This window comes from Oryx dammah, unplaced genomic scaffold, assembly GCF_014754425.2.
Source record: "Oryx dammah isolate SB20612 unplaced genomic scaffold, SCBI_Odam_1.1 HiC_scaffold_21, whole genome shotgun sequence".
Lineage (NCBI taxonomy): Eukaryota > Metazoa > Chordata > Mammalia > Artiodactyla > Bovidae > Oryx > Oryx dammah.
Window position 1 is genome coordinate 73,164,289 of NW_024070205.1, and position 24,862 is coordinate 73,189,150.

The 24,862-nt window shown below is 38.3% G+C and overlaps 1 protein-coding gene across 2 annotated transcripts in view; it reads left to right on the top strand.

Moving 5' to 3' along the window:
• Nucleotides 1–24,862, top strand: part of CFH (complement factor H) — a 328,111-nt gene that overhangs the window by 11,124 nt on the left and 292,125 nt on the right. For both annotated transcript variants that reach the window (XM_040262905.1, XM_040262904.1), the window contains exons 2-7: nucleotides 6,208–6,393; nucleotides 6,736–6,841; nucleotides 9,714–9,790; nucleotides 14,476–14,667; nucleotides 19,395–19,565; nucleotides 24,325–24,498. In XM_040262905.1, coding sequence (XP_040118839.1) covers nucleotides 6,208–6,393; nucleotides 6,736–6,841; nucleotides 9,714–9,790; nucleotides 14,476–14,667; nucleotides 19,395–19,565; nucleotides 24,325–24,498 — 906 coding nt within the window. The remainder of the gene's footprint in view (nucleotides 1–6,207; nucleotides 6,394–6,735; nucleotides 6,842–9,713; nucleotides 9,791–14,475; nucleotides 14,668–19,394; nucleotides 19,566–24,324; nucleotides 24,499–24,862) is intronic.

Consider the following 24,862-nt stretch of genomic DNA (forward strand, 5'->3'; position numbering starts at 1 on the left):
GCCAACTCCTGGAGTTTACTCAAACTCATGTCCATTGAGTCAGTGATGCCATCCAACTATCTCATTCTTTGCTATCCCCTTCTCCTCCTGCCCTCAATCTTTCCCAGCATCAGGGTCTTTTCAAATGAGTCAGCTCTTCATATCAGGTAGCCAAAGTATTGGAGTTTCAGCTTCAACACCAGTCCTTCCAATGGATATTCAGGACTGATTTTCTTTAGGATAAACTGGTTGGATCTCCTTGCAGTCCAAGGGACTCTCAAGAGTCTTTCCAACACCACAGTTCAAAAGCATCAATTCTCAGTGCTCAGCTTTCTTTATAGTCCAACTCTCACATCCATACATAGTTTTGACTAGACAGACCTTTATTGGCAAAGTAATGTCTCTGCTTTTGAATATGCTATCTAGGTTGGTCATTACTTTTCTTCCAAGGAGCAAGCATCTTTTAATTTCATGGCTGCAGTCACCATCTGCAGTGATTTTTGGAGCCCCCCAAATAAAAGTCTGCCACTGTTTCCACTGTTTCCCCATCTATTTCCCATGAAGTGATGGGACCGGATGCCATGATCTTTGTTTTCTGAATGGTGAGTTTTAAACCAACTTTTTCACTCTCCACTTTCACTTTCATCAAGAGGCTCTTTAATTCTTCTTCACTTTCTGCCATAAGGGTGGTGTCATCTGCATATCTGAGGTTATTGATATTTCTCCCAGCAATCTTGATTCCAACTTGTGCTTCCTCCAGCCCAGCGTTTCTCATGATGTACTCTGCATAGAAATTAAATAAGCAGGGTGACAATATACAGCCTTGATGTACTCCTTTTCCTATTTGGAATCAGTCTGTTGTTCTATGTTCAGTTCTAACTGTTCCTTCCTGACATGCATACGGATTTCTCAAGAGGCAGGTTGGGTGGTCTGGTATTCCCATCTCTTGAAGAATTTTCCACAGTTTGTTGTGATTCACACAGTCAAAAGCTTTGGCATAATCAATAAAGCAGAAGTAGATGTTTTTCTGGAACTCTCTTGCTTTTTCGATGATCCAACGGATGTTAGCAATTTGATCTCTGGTTCCTCTGCCTTTTCTAAATCCAGCTTGAACATCTGGAAGTTCATGGTTCATGTACTGTTGAACTTTAGCTTGTTGAATTTTAAGCATGACTCTACTAGTATCTGAGATGAGTGCAATTGCGCAGTAGTTTGAACATTGTTTGGCATTGCCTTTCTTTGGGATTGGCATGAAAACTGACCTTTTTCAGTCCTGTGGCCACTGCTGAGTTTTTCCAAATTTGCTGGCAGATTGAGTGCAGCACTTTCACTGCATCACCTTTTAGGATTTGAAATAGCTCAACTGGAATTCCATCACTTCCACTAGCTTTCTTCATAGTGATGCTTCCTAAGGCCCACTTGACTTCACATTGCCAGATGTTTGGATCTAGGTGAGTGATCAAATCATTGTGGTTATCTCAGTTGTGAAAATCTTTTTTGTATAGTTCTTCTGTGTATTCTTGCTACGTCTTCTTAATATCTTCTGATTCTGTTAGGTCCATACCATTTCTGTCCTTTATTGTGCCCATCTTTGCATGAAATGTTCCCTTGGTATCTCTGATTTTCTTGAAGAGATTGCTAGTCTTTCTCATTCTATTGCTTTCCTCTGTTTCTTTTCACTGATCACTGAGAAAGGCTTTCTTTTCTCTCCTTGCTATTCTTTAGAACTCTGCATTCAGATGTTTATATCTTTCCTTTTCTCCTTTGCTTTTGGCTTCTCTTCTTTTCAAAGCTATTTGTAAGGCCTCCTCAGACAGCAATTTTGCTTTTTTGCATTTCTTTTTCTTGGGGATGGTCTTGATCCTTGCCTCCTGTACAAAGTCACGAACCTCTGTCCATAGTTCTTCAGGCACTCTGTCTATCAGATCTAATCCCTTAAATCTATTTTTCAGTTCCACTGTATAATTGTAAGGGATTTGATTGAGGTCATACCTGAATGGTCTTGTGGTTTTCCCTACTTTCTTCAATTTAAGTCTGAATTTGGCAATAAGCAGTCAAAATCTAAGCCACAGTTAATTCTGGTCTTGTTTCTGCTGAGTGTATAGGGCTTCTCCATCTTTGGCTGCAAAGAATATAATCAATCTGATTTCAGTATTGACCATCTGGTTATGTCCATATGTAGAGTCTTCTGTTGTGTTATTGGAAGAAGGTGTTTGCTATGACCAGTGCATTCTCTTGGCAAGACTCTATTAACCTTTTCCCTCCAAGGCCAAATTTGCCTGTTACTCCAGGTGTTTCTTGATTTGGTACTTTTGCATTCCAGTCCCTTATAATGAAAAGGACATCTTTTTTTGGGTGTTAGTTCTAAAAGGTCTTGTAGGTCTTCACAGAACAGTTCAACATCAGCTTCTTCAGCCTTACTGGTTGGGACATAGCCTTGTATTACTGTGATATTGTATGGTTTGCCTTGGAAATGATCAGAGATCAATCTGTCATTTTTGAGATTGCATCCAAGTACTGCATTTCAGAGTCTTTTATGAACTGCTATTTCCTTCTCTATGGAATCTTCCCAGATCAGGGATCAAACCCACATTTCCTGCATTAGCAGGCAGAGTCTTTACCTCGAAACACCAGGGAAGCCTGCGCTGTGGATAAGCAGGTCTAAACTTCATAGGGCTGTCTGTCAGAAAGGGCGGAACACAGGTAAGGAAGCTGAGTCCACAGTACAGTTTCTTCTCTCTTTTTGATCAGGTTCAGTGCTGCTTTAAAAGCCATTCAAATGATGTAATCAGGCCCACACCAGTTATCCAGGATAATCAGCTTGTTTAAAATTAAGTGTTTAGGATTATATCTGGTCATGTAGCTTCTCAGCAGTACCTAGGTTAGTGTTGGTTTAAATAACTGAGGATGGATGCCCAGTCAGGCTGACCCCTCATCAAAGCTATCACAGCTGATTCATTCTTCTGGACATTGTTATCCTTCAAGTTATAGCCTTCATTTTCTGTTCTAGTCTCTCAGTTAACACATGGTTGTCCTGTATTTTTTTTATGTATATGTATGTATGTATGAATATATATGTATTTTAAATTACATAAGACTACAGTTTTATTATTTTACAGTTGGTGTTCTCTTAGACTTATTTGTTTAGGTGCTGTTTTTGTTTTTCTTTCATTACAAACCTTATGTCTGAGATAGTTTTCCTTTTTCTAAAGCACATATTTTATTTTCCCTTAATGTGAATCTATGAAGCAAATTCTTTCACATTCTATTGAACCTTAAAAACCTTTGAAATCTTGAACCTTAAAACAATTGATCCTTTATGTAGAATTCTAAGTAGACAATTATTGCTTTAGGCAGATAGAAGTGATAAGTTAACATCTTCTGGTTTCCATTACTGCTGCTGAAAAGTCAGCTTTAACTACTGACCATTCTGATCCTTGATCATTATAGTATATCTTTATTAGAGACAAAAAATCTATAATAACTTCCCCCTTACTCTTATGCTAACATTTAGCCATATGATTAAATATTCCCCAAAAGACAATTTTCAAAAACCATAAAATATTTCCTCAGGTGAATGTACCACAATATGACAATATTCACATTAACATATCTTATTTTTTCCACCATGAAAATGTTGGAATAAACATCCTGTACATAAGAATCTTAGAAAAACTTTTATTATTGCTTTAGGATCTTTTTTTGATTTGAAAATCTTTAATTTACATGAGCATTTTTAAGATTCTTTATAATTGTCATCAAATTGCTTTAGTCATTTATACTTCTAATTTTATTTAATATAATATTTATAACATTTCTTTTTCTACAAATTCAGGTGTCATTCCCTTTACATTTTTGTCATTGAAATTTGTCCAAAAAAATCACTTATACTTAATTGTGATGTCTTTTATTTTAGTAATGGTTATATTATCAGCCATTCTTAAGAAAATGTTCTATCATCCTCTTGTATTTTTCTTTGGGTTGTGTTATTGCAAGAAGTGCTTTTGTGTGGAAAATAATTTTGCAGAAAATTTTCCTTTGAATTTTGTATAGATTAAATCTTCATAAATAGGATTTTAATTAAAAACATTCTAATATGTGTATACTTTTTACAATTTATTTCCTGAATTCATGAGTTTCCTAATGACAGTTTTCTGAGAAAAGTAGGGATTTTATTTTATTTCTTTTTATCTTCAGTGGTTTCTAATTGCTAGAGTGCCAGAGTGGGTTTCAGTTTGGGACTGTCAATCACATTTACACATACACTTGACTGCTCCAGCCCCAAGGTTACTGAGGTTCAAGAGATTATACAGAATTGGTGGTAGAGCAGACTGTACAAGATCTTAATGAAGATTTCAGACACCTGGATACATCATCTCTTTGAATACATATTCAATAACTTCCTTACTAGAGTGACAACACTTTGTCTCCATATCCATTGTTATTTCTTCAAACCTTAGAATAGTGCCTAATATTTCCTGAATTTAAGAAAGAATGTGCAGTGCTGTGCTTAATTGCTCAGTCATGTCCAACTCTGTGACCCCATGGACTGTAGCCCATCAGGCTCCTCTGTCCATGGGGACTCTCCAGATAAGAATATGGAGTGGGTTGCCATGCCCTCCTCCAGGGGATCGTATCAACCCAGGAACTGAACCCAGGTCTCCCACATTGCAGCGAATTCTTTACCATCTGAGTCACCAGTGAAGCCCAAGAATACTGGAGTGGGTAGCCTATTCTTTCTACAAGGGGATCTTCCAAACCCAAGAATTGAACCAGGTTCTCCTGAATTGCAGGTGGGTTCTTTACCAGGTAAACGACCAAGGAAGCCCTTAGAAAAGAGCAGAATTATAGAATTCAATCAAATTGCCAACATGCGCTGGATCATCAAAAAAGCAAGAGAGTTCCAGAAAAACATCTATTTCTGCATCATTGACTATGCCAAAGCCTTTGACTGTGTGGAGCACAATAAACTGTGGAAAATTCTGAAAGAGATGGGAATACCAGACCACCTGACCTGCCTCTTGAGAAACCTATATGCCCCTCAGGAAGCAACAGTTAAAACTGGACATGGAACAACAGACTGGTTCCAAATAGAAAAAGGAGTACGTCAAGGCTGTATATTGTCACCCTGTTTATTTAACTTATATGCAGAGTACATCATGAGAAACACTGGACTGGAAGAAGCCCAAGCTGGAATCAAGATTGCCAGCAGAAATATCAATAACTTCAGATATGCAGATGACACCACCCTTATGGCAGAAAGTGAAGAGGAACTAAAAAGCTTCTTGATGAAAGTGAAAGAGGAGAGTGAAAAAGTTGGCTTAAAGCTCAACATTCAGAAAACAAAGATCATGGCATCCAGTCCCATCACTTCATGGGAAATAGATGGGGAATCAGTGGAAACAGTGTCAGACTTTATTTTGGGGGGCTCCAAAATCACTGCAGATGGTGACTGCAGCCATGAAATTAGAAGACGCTTACTCCTTGGAAGAAAAGTTATGACCAACCTAGATAGCATATTCAAAAGCAGAGACGTTACTTTGCCAACAAAGGTCCGTATAGTCAAGCCTATGGTTTTTCCAGCGGTCATGTATGGATGTGAGAGTTGGACTGTGAAGAAAGTTGAGTGCCGAAGAATTGATGCTTTTGAACTGTGGTGTTGGAAGAATTGATGCTTTTGAACTGTGGTGTTGGAGAAGACTCTGGAGAGTCCCTTGGACTGCAAGGATATCCAACCAGTCCATTCTGAAGGAGATCAACCCTGGGATTTCTTTGGAGGGAATGATGCTGAAGCTGAAACTCCAGTATTTTGGGCACCTCATGTGAAGAGTTGACTCATTGGAAAAGACTTTGATGCTGGGAGGGATTGGGGGCAGGAGGAGAAGGGGATGACAGAGAATGAGATGGCTGGATGGCATCACTGACTTGATGGACGTGAGTCTGAGTGAAATCCGGAGTTGGTGATGGACAGGGAGGCCTGGTGTGCTGCGATTCATGGGGTTGCAAAGAGTCGGACACGACTGAGCGACTGAACTGAACTGAAAGTGTAACTATTTATTTTGAAAGTTAGTCTTACAAATCTATGTAGATTTAATTTTTGTAGGGTTAAAAAGTATATATTAAGACTTACATTGGATGGACCTGTATAGGTTTTCTTTAAAGCAAAAATAACCTAACAATACTGCATTTTTCATTGTATTTAAACACCTTTTTTTTTTTTTTTTGTAGACTGTAAAGAACCCCCTCCCAGAAAAGAAACAGAAATCCTGTCAGGTTCTTGGACTGAAGAAACATATCGAGAGGGCACTCAGGCTACATATAAATGCCGCCCTGGATACAGAACTCTGGGGAGTATTATAATGGTATGCAAGGGTGGAAAATGGGTGTCTCTTCATCCATCGAGGATATGTCGGAGTAAGTAATTCCTACTTTTGTGAAACCTGTGAAAAGTTGTGAAAATAACTATTTAATTAATAAATAACTGACAAATACTATTGTGGCAATACTGGCTGAATTCTATCCCTAGTGTCATTTAAATACAAAGCAATATATCCTCATCATTCTTAAAAAGAGGTTGTCATCTTCCAAAATTAAAAAAAAATGTCATACAGATAACTTTGGCATTTTTCACTTTTCTATATTTCCATTTCCGTCCTCTAAAACAATATCAGATATCCCTGTTCTTGAACTCCTATGTAAATTGTTACTCCCTGTGCTACATGCTAACATCGTATGTTTTTTTCTTTTTCATTTTAGAAAAGCCCTGTGCACACCCTGGAGACACTCCATTTGGTTCTTTCCATCTAGCAGAAGGAACTCAGTTTGAATATGGTGCAAAAGTTGTTTATACGTGTGATGAGGGGTATGTCATCAACAGAAAGAGCAGTTTATAATTCAGATCTTTCATACTGGAAAGAGTAAATAGAAACTGACCTTATTTATGTGTTTAAGGTTATTATATTTTTCTGTGAGCATTTTTATAAGTAACATACAAGTAATCTGAAAATGTAAACTATAATGAAAATCATTATATTTGGATAATATGATCATCTCCTCAACACTGAACAATTAAAACGAATTATAATTACTCTGGTAGAGTATAAGTTACAAGAGAGTGGGAAAATTGGACACATTTAAATAAAAATTCTCTGCAATGAGTCCTCACCGTATCCTATTATGTGCAGAATAAGAATTCTGTATCTCAGGGGCAGTGGGAATGGTAACAAAATTAGAGAACGTGGATCTATTTTGATAAAATTTTATACAATTTATGAGAATTCAGACTAACTGAACACTGAAATAAAAACTATCATTCTTTAAGTTTCCACAATCTGTAAATTACGCTTATCATGCAGACCAAAAATGCTATGCTCAGAAGAGGTGACTTTGTGCCTTCTAAGCAGCTGCTGGATTCCCGCAGCTCAGCTAGTCTTAACCCTGTGTTGGGATCTCCTCAGTGTTCTTTCTTTCTTGTGACTCCCAGCACCTTGTTTTGAAGAAAGTTTTATACATAGGAAACCTGGATCATTGTACTTTTATATTACATAAATATACACAGGGTGAAGAAATTACATGTGGAATAATTATTCACTCCCCATTTATTTCTTGATTTGAGGCAATAGAATATTTTAGAGCTTAAGCTTTGAAGTGAGCCCGTATTCCAAAACGCTACCACTTAATAACTAGATGTATTTTTAGAAAATAGCTCTTTACTCCAATTTCCTCACTTACAAAAGCAGAAACATATCAAGCGCATCACGGACTTGGTGGGAGAAATAAGTACGGCAGGCTATGAGCAAGCTGGGCTGCCTCTCAGGGTCTCCTCAGCCGGGAACGCGGGGCCGGGGTGGGGGATTCCCGCGGGCGCGGCAGCGCGGGGCTCAGGCTCCAGGGGGCAGCGCGGGGCTCAGGCTCCAGAGCGCAGTGGGCAGCGCGGCGCCAGCACAGGGCCCCCGGCTGAGGCGCCCGGGTGGCCATTTTGAGCTGGGAACGCCGTCTGAACGGCTGGCTCTGCGGCTTTGGTATGCGGGACCCTGTGAGCCTGCGAAAGGAAACTTAGCGCGGAGGGGAAATAAGGTTAGATTTATTCCCCAGGTTCTATTTTCATTCAGCCGGTGGCAGTAGGGGGATTTGTGTAGAATTTCGCAGAACACCGGAGAGAGGTTTGCGCGAGTGACTGGGTCCCTGGTGGAAAATAGTCAGCAGGAAATGTTCCCCTGTTGTTAGGCGGAGCCAATAAAGGAGCCAGAGAAGAACCTTTGACAACCAATTATCTTGTTCCTTCGTGTGACAGGGGCACAGAGTAAAAGTTTGAGTTCAAGTTCCCGTGACTTCCATTTACTCTACTGAAACGATTTCTTCCCTTAGAGAATTAGAAACAAATCAACCCCAATCCAAGAAGGCAAAGTGTTTTTTGAAGGAGAGCGTTTTTTTACTTGTGTAACTAGCAGGACAGCTCTCATTCAGGGTCAAAGGAAATGTTTGTCCAGGTACAATTCTTTGGAAGTTTATGAGGCCTTTCCCCGCCCCACCCTCCCCCAAATTCTCTCGCTTGTGGTTATCAAAATGCCTTTCCTTATTTATTTTTTGAGTTTAAAAAAATGTTTCTTTTGCTTCCAATTGTCAAATGTAATACATTTGAGAAGGATTTTTTTTTTTTTTTTAAAGCTTTGTATTTTGTATGGAGAAGGAAATGGCAACCCACTGCAATATTCTTGCCTGGAGAATCCCGTGGACAGGACAGCCTGGTGGGCTGCCCTCCATGGAGTTGCAAAGAGCCAGACACGACTGAAGCGACTTACCATGCATGCATTGGAGAAGGAAATGGCAACCCACTCCAGTATTCTTGCCTGGAGAATCCCAGGGACGGGGGAGCCTGGTGGGCTGCTGTCTGTGGGGTCGCACAGAGTCGGACATGGCTGACGCGACTTAGCAGCAGCAGCAGTATTTTGTATTGGAATATTGCCATTAACAATGTTGTGATAGTTTAAAGTGCACAGCAAAGGAACTCAGCCATACACACACTTGTATCCATTCTCCTCAAACTCCCATCCCATTCAGGCTGCCACATGACATTGAGCATTGTTCCCTGTGCAAGTACAGCATCATTGGTTTGAAGCTCAGGCTTGATGAGTTAGTATAATTTCACACTGAATGACTTATGTAAGCGGGCTTGACTTGGTGACCACACTCTGGAAAACATCGCCAGGATGGAGAGGAGAGATGGAGACAAGTGCTGACAATAAGCCACACCGAAATATTCTTGCTAGCATTGTCCTTGATCATGTTTAAAAAAAGCACAAAGTGTCCAGAAAATATCACAATCGTGGAGGGTAGGACTATGGATAGAAATATGGAAAAAGAGTGGACTGGGGTAACATACAGTGTACTGCTGTTTACTGCTTTTATCATCGCCTCATGTTTTTTATCTTTAGTTTTAGTGATAGTTCATGGAGCTTATTACATTGTTAAGTGTACCTCATTAATTGACTCAACTGGAAAAATAAAAGTGCATGAAACAGTAATGAGTTTGTTTCACGAACCAAAGATTTTGATAATTTAAGTCCATGCACCTGAGGGCTTAATTAAGGGTCTTTCCTGAGGCGGGAGGGAAGCATGTGCTTTTATTAATAGTTTTCCTCGAAATAGAGTTTCTGGATATTTGAAATGGTATCAAACTTAAAACTGCACATAAACACACATCAGCTCACAATTCTGTTATTTTTGATTTTCAGGTATCAGATGCTGGGTGAGATGAATTTCCGTGAATGTGAAACAAATGGATGGACCAATGATATTCCCATATGTGAAGGTAGATGTAAAACTGATTTACAAGTATATTAAAGCATATATTTAAAATATGGATTTTTTGGGGAAATGTCTTACATTAAATATTCTTAAAGTCTATAATTAAATATTTCTTACTCAAATTACTTTTGTGGACTCTACTATAGTACAGAGTTGGATGTAATCTTTTATTGCTATGCTGTTAAGTGTTTCAATAACCAAATATAAATACAGGTTCATCTAATCTAATAGTCCAAGTATTACAGACTAGAAAAAAAAAATCTAAGTTTTGTTTTTCCTTTTGGATTCTAACCACTGGGAATAACATATATATCACATTAAAATGAAGAGAGTTTCAGCTTTATTAATGAAGGAGCACTTAGCCAAATAACTACCCCAATGGAAGGATCTCAGATAAAAGCTTAACTAGAGAACATAGTTTAGGCATCTCCTTCCTCCTGCCTGACGCGAGGAGTTTTCCTATGGTTTTAGTTTACTGAAAAGAGCCAGAAACTAAAGAGCTCTGCCCTTTCTTACTGATCCATAAAGCAAACAGAGAATGGAAAAATTGCACATCCTGTTTTCAGATTTTAAACCACTGATTACAATCTGTAGTCATCATGAAAATAAGAGTCCTTTTGCTGTCCACCTGAAACTATCACAACATTGTTGACTATACTCCAATATAAAATAAAAAGAATAATCTGTTGTCATCATGAAAATAACTTTTCCTAGTTGAATGGTGATGAGTAAGTAGAAAGGAAAAAGAAGATGTAAATGCAAGGCAGAGAGAGTGGAAGGGAGGAAAGAAAAAGAAAAAGACAGAGGCAGAGGAAGAAGGAAAGAAAAACAGTGATCACTCAAAATTCCTGTTTTCTGAAAAAGAGAGTGGGAGATCGTTCATCAACAGAAATGAGAGGAAGGGGATAAATGTTCTAGGGAACATCCACATTGGAATAATCTGGAGTGATTCTTAAAAACTGAAATTTTGGATCATAAAGATCGACTGAATCAGTGTTCCTTGGGTGATAGGGCAGGGAGCTAGCCACAGAGTTTCCATTTAACAAGCATCCTGGGAGATTCTATTCTAAAATAAAGGTTGACTTTCTTAAACCTAAGGGATATTGGAAAATAATAAGGAAAATTAAAAAAGTGCTCTAGTTATTTTGATATAGAAGAAGAAGAAAAATTAAAGACTATTTATTTATTGAAGTACATATAATCAGAAAGTTTGCTTTTATACCTTTTAAGAATACAGCTTTGTATTATTGTGGGACTTAAATGGAAATTTTGTATTTAAGTATCTCCAACTTTATATTTCTCAATTATGTAAGAAACACTTTTTTTGCTACTACAAAATATATCAGTTCAATTCAGTTCAGTCGCTCAGTTGTGTCTGACTCTGCGACCACATGGACTGCAGCACGCTAGGCCTCCCTGTCCATCACCAACTCCTGGAGTTTACTCAAACTCATCTCCATTGAGTCGGTGATGCCATCCAGCCATCTCATCCTCTTTCATCCCCTTCTCCTCCTGCCCTCAATCTTTCCCAGCATCAGGGTCTTTTCAAATGAGTCAGCTCTTCGCATCAAGTGGCCAAAGAATTGGTTTCAGCTTCAACATCAGTCCTTCCAGTGAACACCCAGGACAGATCTCCTTTAGGATGGACTGGTTGGATCTCCTTGCAGTCCAAGGGACTCTCAAGAGTCTTCTCCAACACCACAGTTCAAAAGCATCAATTCTTCGGTGCTCAGCTTTCTTTACAGTCCAACTCTCACATCCATATATGACCACTGGAAAAACCATAGCCTTGACTACATGGATCTTTGTTGGCAAAGTAAGGTCTCTGCTTTTTAATATGCTGTCTAGGTTGGTCATAACTTTCCTTCCAAGGAGTAAGCATCTTTTAATTTCATGGCTGCAATCACCATCTGCAGTGATTTTGAAGCCCCTCAAAATAACGTCAGCCACTGTTTCCACTGTTTCCCCATCTATTTCCCATGAAGTGATGGGACCAGTTGCCATGATCTTCATTTTCTGAATGTTGAGCTTTAAGCCAACTTTTTCACTTTCTGCTTTCACTTTCATCCAGAGGCTTTTTAGTTCTTCTTCACTTTCTGCCATAAGGGTGATATCATCTGCATATCTGAGGTTGTTGATGTTTGTCCCAGCAATCTTAATGCCAGTTTTTACTTCATCCAGCCCAGCATTTCTCATGATGTACTCTGCATATAAGTTAAATAAGAATGGTGACAATATACAACCTTGTTGTACTCCTTTCCCTATTTGGAACCAGTCTGTTGTTCCATGTCCAGTTCTAACTGTTGCTTCCTGACCTGCATACGGATTTCTCAAGAGGCAGGTCAGGTGGTCTGGTATGCCCATCTGTTGAAGAATTTTCCACAGTTTGTTGTGATCCACACAGTCAAAGATTATGGCATAGTCAATAAAGCAGAAATAGATTTTTTTTTCCAGAACTCTCTTGCTTTTTCTATGATCCAGCAGATGTTGGCAATTTGATCTCTGGGTCCTCTGCCTTTTCTATATCCAGCTTGAACATCTGGAAGTTCACAGTTCACGTATTGCTGAAGCCTGACTTGGAGAATTTCGAGCATTACTTTGCTAGCATGTGAGATGAGTGCAATTGTAGGGTAGTTTGAGCATTCTTTGGCATTGCTTTTCTTTGGGATTGGAATGAAAACTGACCTTTTCCAGTCCTGTGGCCACTGTGAATTTTCCAAATTTGCTGGCATATTGATTGCAGCACTTCCACAGCATCATCTTTCAGGATTTGAAATAGCTCAACTGGAATTCCAACACCTCCACTAGCTTTCTACATAGTGATGCTTCCTAATGCCCACTTGACTTCACATTCCAGATGTTGGCTCTAGGTGAGTGATCATACCATCGTGATTATCTGGGTCATGAAGATCTTTTTTGTAAAGTTCTTCTGTGTATTCTTGCCATCTCTTGTTAATATCTTCTGCTTCTGTTAGGTCCATACCATTTCTGTCCTTTATTGAGCCCATCTTTGCATGAAATTTTCCCTTGGTATCTCTAACTTTCTTTAAGAGATCTCTAGTATTTCTCATTCTATTATTTTCCTCTATTTCTTTGCATTGATCACTAAGGAAGGCTTTCTTATCTCTCCTTGCTGTTCTTTGGAACTCTGCATTTAAATGGGTATATCTTTCCTTTTCTTTTTTGCTTTTGGCTTCTCTTCTTTTCAAAGCTATTTGTAAGGCCACATCAGACAGCCATTTTGCTTTTTTGCATTTATTTTTCTTAGGAATAGTCTTGATCCCTATCTCCTGTACAATGTCATGAACCTCCATCCATAGTTCATTAGGCACTAGATGTCTATCAGATCTATTCCCTTAAATCTATTTCTCACTTCCACTGCATAATCATAAGGCATTTGATTTAGGTCATATGGTTTCGTGGTTTTCCTTACTTTCTTCAATTTAACTCTGCATTTGGCAATAAGTTGTTCATGTTCTAAGCCACAGTCAATCCCGTTCTTGTTTTTGCTGACTGTATAGAGCTTCTCCATCTTTGGCTGCAAAGAATATAATCAATCTGATTTCAGTGCTGGCCATCTGGTGATGTCCATGTGTAGAGTCTTCTCTTGTGTTGTTAGAAGAGGGTGTTTGCTATGACCAGTGTGTTCTCTTGGCAAAACTCTTTTAGCCTTTTCCTTGCTTCATTCTGTATTCCAAGGCCAAATTTGCCTGCTACTCCAGTTGTTTCTTGACTTCCTACTTTTGCATTCCAGTCCTCTATAATGAAAAGGCCATCTTTTCTGGGTGTTAGTTCTAGAAGGTCTTGTAGGTCTTCATAGAACTGTTCAACTTCAGCTTCTTCAGCATTACTGGTTGGGGCATAGACTTTGATTACCGTGATATTGAATGGTTTGCCTTGGAAACGAACAGAGATCATTCTGTTGTTTTTGAGATTGCATCCAAGTACTGCATTTCGGTCCCTTTTGTTGAGTATGATGGCTATTCCATTTTTTCTAAGGGTTTCCTGCCCACAGTAGGAATATAATAGTCATCTGAGTTAAATTCACCCATTCCAGTCCATTTTAGTTGGCTGATTCCTAGAATGTCGACGTTCACTCTTAACATCTCCTATTTGACCACTTCCAATTTGCCTTGATTCATGGACCTAACATTCCAGTTTCCTATGCAATATTGCTCTTTACAGCATCAGACCTTGTTTCTATCACCAGTCACATCCACAGCTGGGTGTTGTTTTTGCTTTGGCTCTGTCCCTTCATTCTTTCTAGAGTTATTTCTCCAGTGATCTCCAGTAGCATATTGGGAACCTACTGACTGGGGGAGTTCATCTTTCAGTATCCTATCTTTTTGCCTTTCCATAGTGTTTATGGAAAATATATACACTTTCATTAAAAATGAAAGTGAAAAAATATATACTTTCATTACAAAACTCAAGGTGGTAGTGTTTTTTGCTTACTCCCACAGGAAAGAATCAGAGATAAGCTTACTACTATTATTGTTTTTCTTTGTTTTTACTTAGTAGAATTTATTTCTGGCTAACAGTTTTAGCAAATAAACACATCTTTAAAAAAGTAATCTTGCTGTTGGTTTTATATATATATATATGTCAAATTTATATGTACTCATTTTTTCATGATAAGGTTTTAAAGTTTTCCAATTTCATTAGAGGAAGTTATGTTTATTTTTTCAGTTGTTAAGTGTTTCCCAGTGACAGAACCAGAGAATGGGAAAATTTTCAGTGGTGCCCTGGAACCAGACCAAGAATATACCTATGGACAAGTGGTACAGTTTGAGTGTAATTCAGGCTACATGCTGGATGGACCCAAACAAATACATTGCTCAGCAGGTGGTGTTTGGAGTGCAGAAACTCCAAAATGTGTAGGTAAGATAAACTTACTCACTTACTGTTGGTTTGATTAATTGCATGAGATTAGTTTTTTTTTTCATGAAAATATGCCTTTCAAAACACTGTGCATCCTATAGGATTTGAAAAATACTAACAATCGCTAGCATTTATTCAGCACTTACTATTTTACAGTAGGTGATCTAAACTGTTTACAAGTGTCATCTATTTAACCTTCCAAATGGTCATGTAATTTATATACTGTGTTGATCTCTGTTTCATAATTGAGGAAATCATGGTGCAAAGAAATTAAATTGCGTGTCCAAAATGATCATGGTGTATATGGTAGAGGTAAGATTCAAACCTAGGTTATATGACATTAAAGTCCATTCTCATAACCATAATTAAAGTGTAATTGACTCATGACTAAAGTAAAATTTTAAGCATTTCTGCTATAAGTTTTAATATTAAAACTCTAAAAGGTCATTTTATATTTGAAAAACTAAACATTCAATGTTTATCTCTACTGATGTATCATGATGACATTCTGTCTTTGAATAACACTTCTAAAAGTGGCCCTGTTTTATACTTGCACTGGAAGTTTAGTATAAATATTGCTGATCTGAATTGAATCCACTAAATAAATTTTTGTCTTTAAATAAAAGTTCTATAGTAACCTGTAAACCAGCATTTCTTCAGTCGTAATACTGCTGACCTTGGCCTCATGACCAATATGATGATTTTGTTGTTCAGTTGCTCAGTAGTGTCCAACTCTTTGCAACCCCATGAATTGCAATGCACCAGGCTTCCCTGTCCTTCAGTATTTCTCAGAGTTTGCTCAAACACATGACCATTGAGTCAGTGATGCGATCCAATCATCTCATCCTCTGTTGCCTCCTTTTCCTCCTGCCCTAAATTTTCCCCAGCATCAGAGGTTTTTCCCAATGAGTCGGCTCTTTGCATCAGGTGGCCAAAGTATTGGAGCATCAGCATTAGCATCAATCCTTCCAATGAATATTCAGGACTGATTTCCTTTAGGATTGACTGGTTTGATTTCCTTGCAGTCCAAGGGACTCTCAAGAGTCTTCTAGCACCACAGTTTGAAAGCATCAGTTCTTTAACACTCAGCCTTCTTTATGGTCCAGCTCTCACATCCATACATGACTAGTGGAAAACATCATAACTTTGGCTATACAGACCTTTTTTTTTTGGCAAAGAGATGATTCTGCTTTTTAAATTTTGCATGATGTACTCTGCATGTAAGTTAAATTAGCAGAGTGACAGTATACAGCCTTGACATACTCCTTTCTCAATTTTGAACCAGTCAGTTTTTCCATGTCCAGTTCTAACTGTTGCTTCTTGTCCTACATACTGGTTTCCCAGGAGGCAGGTAAGATGGTCAGGCGTTCTCAACTCTTAAAGAATTTTCCACAGTTTGTTGTGATCCACACAGTCAAAGGCTTTGGAATAGTCAATGAAACAGAAATAGACGTTTTTTCTGGAGTTCTCTTTCTTTTTCTCTAATCCGGCAGATGTTGGTGATTTTATCTCTGGTTTCTCTGCTTTTTCTAAATCTAGCTGTACATCTGGGGGTTCTTTGTTAAAATATTATTGAAACTTAGCTTGAAGGATTTTGAGTATTACCTTGCTCGCATGTGAATGAGTGCAATTGTGTGGTAGCTTGAACATTTTTGGCATTGCCCTTCTTTGGGATTAGAATGAAAGCTGAATTTTTCCGGTCCTGTGCCACTGCTGAGTTTTCCAAAATTGCTGGCATATTGAGTGCAGCACTTCAACAGCATTATCTTTTAGGATTTGAAATAGCTCAGCTGGAATTCCATCACCTCCACTAGTTTTGTTTGTAGCAAGGCTTCCTAAGGCCCACTTGACTGCATACTCCAGGATGTCTGACTGTAGGTGAGTGACCACACATTTGTGGTTATCTGGGTCATTGAGATCTTTTTTGTACAGTTCTTCTGTGTATTCTTGCCACCTCTTTTTAATCACTTCTGCTTCTGTTAGGTCCTTCCTGTTTTTCTACTTTATTGTGCCTATCTTTGTGTGAAATGTTCCCTTGAGAACCTCATGATGGTTTTTGCTTTTGTCATAATGTATTATGTCCAATTTATTTAAAATTACCATACCTTTTTTTTTTAACCAATACTTGTTTGGGATAAATTTCTACCATATATTTTTTTAACATTATCTAATATCTCCAAATTATTTACATTTTCCTAATCTAGTCTGTCCTACAGTGAGACGCAAAGAGAAGTGTTCCTCTTCCTAGAAAGTCCTTTTTACAAAACTATTTTGAGTTAATAAAGATGAACATATTTATATGCAATGTAGCAGTTACATATGCTCTAAAGATCATATGGTGGGACTTGTGATTTAGTTGCTGAGTTGTGTCTGACTCTTGCAACCCCATGAACTGTAGCCAGTAGGCTCCTCTGTCCATGGGATTTCCAGGCAAGAATAATGGAGTGGGTTGACATTCTCTTCAGGGAATCTTTCTGACCCAGGATCCAACTTGGGTCTCCTGCATTGCAGGCAGGTTCTTTACCAACTGAGCCAACAGGGAAGCCCTAGAGGATTGTGGGTGGGGTTTGTTTTTTGCATAAGTTTCTGTGGTTAGTGAAATCTTTCAGAAATGACTGATGCAAAACATGTCTTAAAGGAAGAATGAGAATGTTTAGATGAACTGAGGCAGGGAAAAGCAGACCAATCAGATGGAGAGGAAGGGGCAGTGGCTTTGAGGCCTCTTTGAGCATGAAGTCCCTTGTTTCCATTGTTCTCAGGGGCCTTAACGTAGGATGCAGGCAGAGAACAAGTCAGTGATGGAGTGAATATGGGCAGTCCAAGGTTCTGAGGGGTGGCACACACCATGCTGAAGGATTAGGCTTTTATGCAGACTGGTTTGGGAATCAGTGCAGCATTTTAAGTGGAATAGTGAAATGACAGGAAAAATATCATTAAGTTGCAAACAGGAAAGACAAGATTGAGATAAAGGCAGAATAGAATCTGGGAAATTAGTAGCTGTTGCTGGAATTCCAGGGGAAAATGTTTGAGAGAAGACAGTGTGAAAGATGATGGCTAGCTTTTGTTTGTTTGTTTGTTTGTTTTTGACAGAAACTTAAAGGGATGGCAATCACAAGAGCGGGTCAGTTGCTTTTTGGAGATGTAATACAATGAGTTAAATTAATTTCTTTGATAAAGTATCTTGTTAATAATTATTATCAATAACAAAAAATATATATAATTTTTACACATCATTTACTGAAATTATGTATCAAATTTGACCTACTTTTTTAAAAAATATGGTATTTTAATTACATAGCAGAACTACATGAATTCATGTAAGTTGAATGCAGTATCTGTGATACAATTCCTTCATATTAAAAAAAAATTCTGTAGTTATTTCTATGTAAATTATTTCCATGAGAATGTTTTCCCTCAAAAAATACATATATTCTTCTTGAATATATTGATTTTTACTTTCCCATTATATGCAAGTGTTAGAACACTTAATAAGTGCCTCAGCAGTACAACTGGAAATATTATGTGGTAAAAGAATATTGAATGATATGAAAAAAGTTCATTATGTATTGCTAATTATTATTTTTTATAGCAAATTTAAATGATTTGGAATTAAAATCATATATTTTTTCTACTTTTGATTATGTTTGAAAATTTTTATAAAAAGCTTTTAAAAAATGATTTATGTAGAAGAGGCCTATGCACTGTCATATGGAGTGAAGTAAATCAGAAAGAAAATCAAGTATTGTGTATTAACACATATATGTAGAATCTGAAAAAATCGGTAGAGATGATCTCATTTACAAAGCAGAATCAGAGACACAGATGTAGAGAACAAACTTATGGATACCAAGGGGGAAGGGGAAGTGGGATGAATTGTAAGACTGGGATTGACATATATAGAGACATTATTGATACTATGTATAAAATAGAAAATTAATGAGAACGCAGGGAACTCAGTGCTCTGTGGAGACACAAATGGAAAGGAAATCCAAGAAAGAAGGGATATATGTATACATATAGTTCATTAACTGTGCTGTACAGTAGAAACTAACACAGCACTGTAAAGCAAATAAATACCAATAAAAATTAGGTAAAATAAAAATAAAACAAAGCCTAAAAAAGTTGAAAAAAAGAGAAAGGCATTAAGTACATGATGTTTTCTAGCTTTCTACAAATGAAGGACAGGGGACAACATAAATATTTAGTAATACCAAATGGGTAAATATCCTTTTGATGTAATTTCCCACAGCTCTAGAAATTGATGTTCAGATTCATTCAAAACACTATAATATATAAAATGCTTAAGTTATAACAAGTATTTACTTTATATAACATTAATCTAAAATAAAGCAAACTATATGGAAAACCAGGATACATATGAATAGGCTGTTTTACATAAATCACAATGAAACTACTTTGGTATTCAGTTTTATATATATAGCTGATGAAGTTACTGGAAATTATTTATTTCAAGAGGACTAATTTATCCCTCAACTAAATAAATCAGCAATAAGATTTAAATCAGAATTTTACCTTTCTTCCAAAATGAATGTTAAGAACAACTGATAAATTATTCATCAAGCATTCAAGTCAAAACAGGACTTTGTTTGGTGGCCTAATTTACTTAATGGAATGGAAACAAAAGTTGTATCTTTATATAACTTATGTCTGGGATACAGTACTTTGACATATAATGGACATTTTGGAATTTAACCCCTTTTGTTTAGAAATTTTCTGCAAACCACCTGTCATTTTAAATGGACACGCTGTAATTCCAAAGGCAACTTATAAGGCAAATGAACGAGTTCAATATAGATGTGCAGCTGGTTTTGAATATGGTCAGAGAGGAGATACAGTATGCACTAAATCTGGATGGACTCCAGCTCCTGCTTGTATAGGTAATGTTACATTTCTTCTATATCTTTTTTTGTATATTTTATTACAGTTCCTTTAACTCATATACTCCTTACCATTAAGCAGTTTATTTTTTCTGACAATGGAGTATTGATGTTTATTTGTTGTTGTTTAGTTGTTAAGTCATGTCTGACTCCTTTGAGATCCCATGGACTGTAGCCCGCCAGGCTCCTCTGTCCTTGGGATTTCCCAGGCAACAATACTGGCATGGATTGGGACTCCCTTCTCCAGGGTATCTTCCTGACCCAGGGACTGAACCTCTGTCTCCTCCATTGGACTCTTTACCACGGAGCCACCTGGAAAGCATGACTTAAAAAAAAAGATTATTGCAAATTGATCCTTGTTGTGTACTAGCAAAGTTGATATAAATGACTGAGTAGAACTTTATAAACCAGAAAGGACTATGTCAAGGGGTAGCACACTATTGTGTAGGACACAGTTGTTGTGCAGTCATGAAGTTGTGTCCAACTCTTTGCAACCCCATAAATGGAAGCATGCCAGGTTTCCCTGTCCTTCACTATCTCCCAGAGTTTGCTCTAACTCATGTCTATTGAGTTAGTGATGCCATTCAACCATCTTATCCTCTGTTGTCCCCTCCTCCCCCAACCTGCAATCTTTCCCAGCATCACAGTCTTTTCTAGTGAGTCAACTCTTCACATCAGATGGCCAAAGCATTGGAGCTTCAGCCTCAGCTTCAGTCCTTCCAATGAATATTCAGGGTTGATTTCCTTTAGGATTGACTGGTTTGATCTCCTTGCTACCCAAGAGTCTCTCAAGAGTCTTCTCCAGCACCACAGTTTGAAAGCATCAGTTCTTTGGTGCTCAGCATTTTTATGGTCCAACTCTCTCATCCGTATATGACTATAGGAAAAACCATAGCTTTGACTAGACAGGCCTCTGTTGGCAAAGTAATGTCTCTGGTTTTTAATATGCTGTCTAGGTTTGTCATAACTTTTCTTTGAAGGAGTAAGTATCTTTTAATTTCATGGCTGCAGGCACCATCTGCAGTGATTTTGGAGCCCAAGAATATAAATTCTGCTACTGTTTCCAGTTTTTCGCCTCTATTTGCTGTGAAATGATGGGACCAATTGCCATGATCTTAGTTTATTGAATGTTGAATTTTAAGCCAGCTTTTTTACTCTCCTCTTTCACTTTCATCAAGAGGCTTTTTAGTTCCTCTTCGCTTTCTGCCATTAGGGTGCTATTGTCTGCATATCTGAGGTTGTTGATATTTCTCCTGGCTATCTTGATGCCAGCTTGTGATTCATGCAGTCCAGCAACTCATGTGATGTACTCTGTATAGAAGTTAAATAAGCATGGTGACAATATACAGCGTTGATGTACTCCCTTCTCAAATTTGAGCCAGTTTGTTGTTCCATGTCTGGTTCACGCCATAGCCCTAGCTCAAATCCAGCCTGTCCCTTTTTTGTAAACTAAGACTTACTGGAACAGAGACATGCCCATTTCTTATATGTATTCTCTATGGCTACTTCAGGGCAAAGGCTAATAGAGTTTTGCCAAGAGAATGCACTGGTCATAGCAAACACCCTCTTCCAACAACACAAGAGAAGACTCTACACATGGACATCACCAGATGGTCAACACTGAAATCAGACTGATTATATTCTTTGCAGCCAAAGATGGAGAAGCTCTATACAGTCAGCAAAAACAAGACTGGGAGCTGAGTGTGGCTCAGTTCATTTGTTGCCAAATTCAGAATTAAATTGAAGAAAGTAGGGAAAACCACTAGACCATTCAGGAATGAACAAAATCAAATCCCTTATGATTATACAGTGGAAGTGAGAAATAGATTTAAGGGCCTAGATCTGATAGACAGAGTGCCTGATAAACTATGGATGGAGGTTGGTGACATTGTACAGGAGACAAGGGTCAAGACCATCCCCATGGAAAAGAAATGCAAAAAAAGCAAAATGGCTGTCTGAGGAGGCATTGCAAATAGCTGTGAAAAGAAGAGAAGGGAAAAGCAAAGGAGAAAAAGAAAGATAGAAGCATCTGAATGCAGAGTTCCAAAGAATAGCAAGGAGAGATAAGAAAGCCTTCCTTAGTGATCAATGCAAAGAGATAGAGGAAAACAACAGATTGGAAGGACTAGAGATCTCTTCAGGAAAATTAGAGATATCCAGGGCCAGGGAATATTTCATGCAAAGATGGGCTCGATAAAGGACAGAAATGGTATGGACCTAACAGAAGCGGAAGATATTAAGAAGAGGTGGCAAGAATACACAGAACTATACAAAAAAGATCTTCACGACACAGATAAACATGATGGTTTGATCACTCATTTAGAGGTAGACATCCTGGAATGTGAAGTCAAGTGGGCCTTAGAAAGCATCACTACGAACAAAGCTAGTGGAGGTGATGGAATTCCAATTGAGCTATTTCAAATCCTGAAAGATGATGCTGTGAAAGTGCTGCACTCAATCTGCCAGCAAATTTGGAAAACTCAGCAGTGGTCACAGGACAGGAAAAGGTCAGTTTTCATTCCAGTCCCAAAGAAAGGCAATGCCAAAGAATGCTCACACTACCGCACAATTGCGCTCATCTCACATGCTAGTAAAGTAATGCTCAAAATTCTCCAAGTCAGGCTTCAGCAATATGTGAACTGTGAACTTCCAAACTTTCAAGCTGGATTTAGAAAAGGCAGAGGAACCAGAGATCAAATTGCCAACATCAGCTGGATCATCGAAAAAGCAAGAGAGTTCCAGAAAAACATCTACTTCAGCTTTATTGACTATGCCAAAGCCTTTGACTGTGTGGATCACAATAAACTGTGAAAAATTCTGAAAGAGATAGGAATACCAGACCACCTGACCTGCCTCTTGAGAAATCTATATGCAGGTCAGGAAACAACAGTTAGAACTGGACATGGGAACAACAGACTGGTACAAAATAGGAAATGGAGTACATCAAGGCTGTATACTGTCACCCTGCTTATTTAACTTCTATGCAGAGTACATCATGAGAAACGCTGGGCTGGAAGAAGCACAAGCTGGAATCAAGATTGCCAGTAGAAATATAGATAACCTCAGATATGCAGATGACACCACCCTTATGGCAGAAAGTGAAGAGGAACTAAAAAGCCTCTTGATGAAAGTGAAAGTGGAGAGTGAAAAATTTGGCTTAAAGCTCAACATTCAGAAAACGAAGATCATGGCATCTGGTCCCATCACTTCATGGGAAATAGATGAGGAAACAGTGGAAACAGTGTCAGACTTTAATTTTATGGGCTCCAAAATCACTGCAGATGGTGATTGCAGCCATGAAATTAAAAGATGCTTACTCCTTGGAAGAAAAGTTATGACCAACCTAGATAGCATATTCAAAAGCAGAGACATTACTTTGCCAACAAAGGTCTGTCTAGTCAAGGCTATGGTTTTTCCAGTGATCATGTATGGATGTGAGAGTTGGACTCTGAAGAAAGCTGAGTGCAGAAGAATTGATGCTTTTGAACTGTGGTGTTGGAGAAGACTCTTGAGAGTCCCTTGGACTGCAAGGAGATCCAACCAGGCCATTCTATAGGAGATCAGTCCTGAGTTTTCTTTGGAAAGAATGATGCTAAAGCTGAAACTCTAGTACTTTGGCTACCTCATGCGAAGAGTTGACTCATTGGAAAAGACTCTGATGCTGGGAGGGATTGGGGGAAGGAGGAAGAGGGGAGGAGAGAGGATGAGATGGCTGGATGGCATCACCGACTGGATAGATATAAGTTTGAGTGAACTCCGAGAGTTGGTGATGTACAGAGAGGCCTGGCGTGCTGCAACTCATGGGGTCGCAGATTCGGACACAACTGAGTGACTGAACTGACTGATGGCTACTTCTGTCCTACAGTGGTGGAGCTCAGTATTTACAACAGACACCTTCTACCTGAGTCTTTATATTAAAAGGAGCTTTGAAACCTGGATTAGGTTATTTTATTACAATAAGAATGATGTGTTCCAAAATCTTAGTGGCTTAACAAACTAAAGTTTATTTTCTATATATGCTCACTTCCAACCTTCATCAGAACCTGCATCTGCTATGTTTCCTGCATTGGCAGGTGGATTCCTTACCACTTGTGCCAACTGGGAAGCCCACTGTATTAGATATATAGTCTTAATTAACAAATTTCCCAGAAAACATAGGTCAGCAGGGACCCTCCTCATTATTTTAATTGTCAGAATCAGGGAATGGAGGTATGACCTTCCATGTTCTTCTTTAATCACTGTAGCTGTGGGAAAGAGAACATAATTCAATGACTTTTTCAACTCCCTCCCTAAAGGAAAACATTACTTCCACATTCATTTCATTTCCCTATGCAATCCCTGTATTTAAGTCTACTTCCAAAGGACAGGGTGTGTTATTGCAACAAGTGTCTGGAGGGAGGAGAATATTTGCCAGTAGTACTTGTGAGAAATACAGAAGCCGAGAAACTTGCAGAAAGTGGAAAGAATAGCTGAAGTGATACATCATGAATTCTTTGCCAGATGTGGAATATCATGAAGTGTGTGTTGACTGTGGAGAAAGAGGGTTCAAGAGTACTGAGGGTATAGATATATCAGATGAGAAATACAGTGAATGGAAATGTAAGTGATACAGCAGGAGGGGTATGAGGCTATGCTCATTTTACTGACTTTTGTGCTGTACTAAGAACAAATTAATAACATCCACTGTTATATTTTTATATAATTGATTATTTTAAGGGATGTGATTTCTATACTGTGAACATACCTTTTGTCTTTTCAGAAGTAATATGTGATCCTCCTCGTATTCCAAATGGTGTGTACAGACCTGAATTAAGCAAATACAGAGGTCAAGATAAAATCACTTACGAGTGTAAAAAGGGTTTTATTCCTGAGATCCGTGGAACTGAGGCAACGTGTACAAGAGATGGCTGGGCACCTGCTCCAAGATGTGCTTGTATGTTCCATTCATATCTTGACCTTCTTCTTAATTGTGAAATTTCTTTCTCTTAAACATACAACAATGGGGCACCATGCCCTGTGCAGTAGGGCAAATCCAAGTATCTGCCTTACTGTGTATGCTAATTCGGGGCTTTTAGAGGCATTATTTGCTTCTTGAAGTAGGCAGTTTTAATAAGGAATAAAAACATTTTTTGTAAACTAAAAATTCTTTACATTTTTGCCACTCAAAGATAAAATATGGCTGTGTTTTTGAATATATAAATCTCTAACAACCTACTTCACTATTCTTGGCTGGAGAATCCGATGGATAGGGAAGCTTGGCAGGATATAGTCCACAGGTGATCACAAACAACTAGACA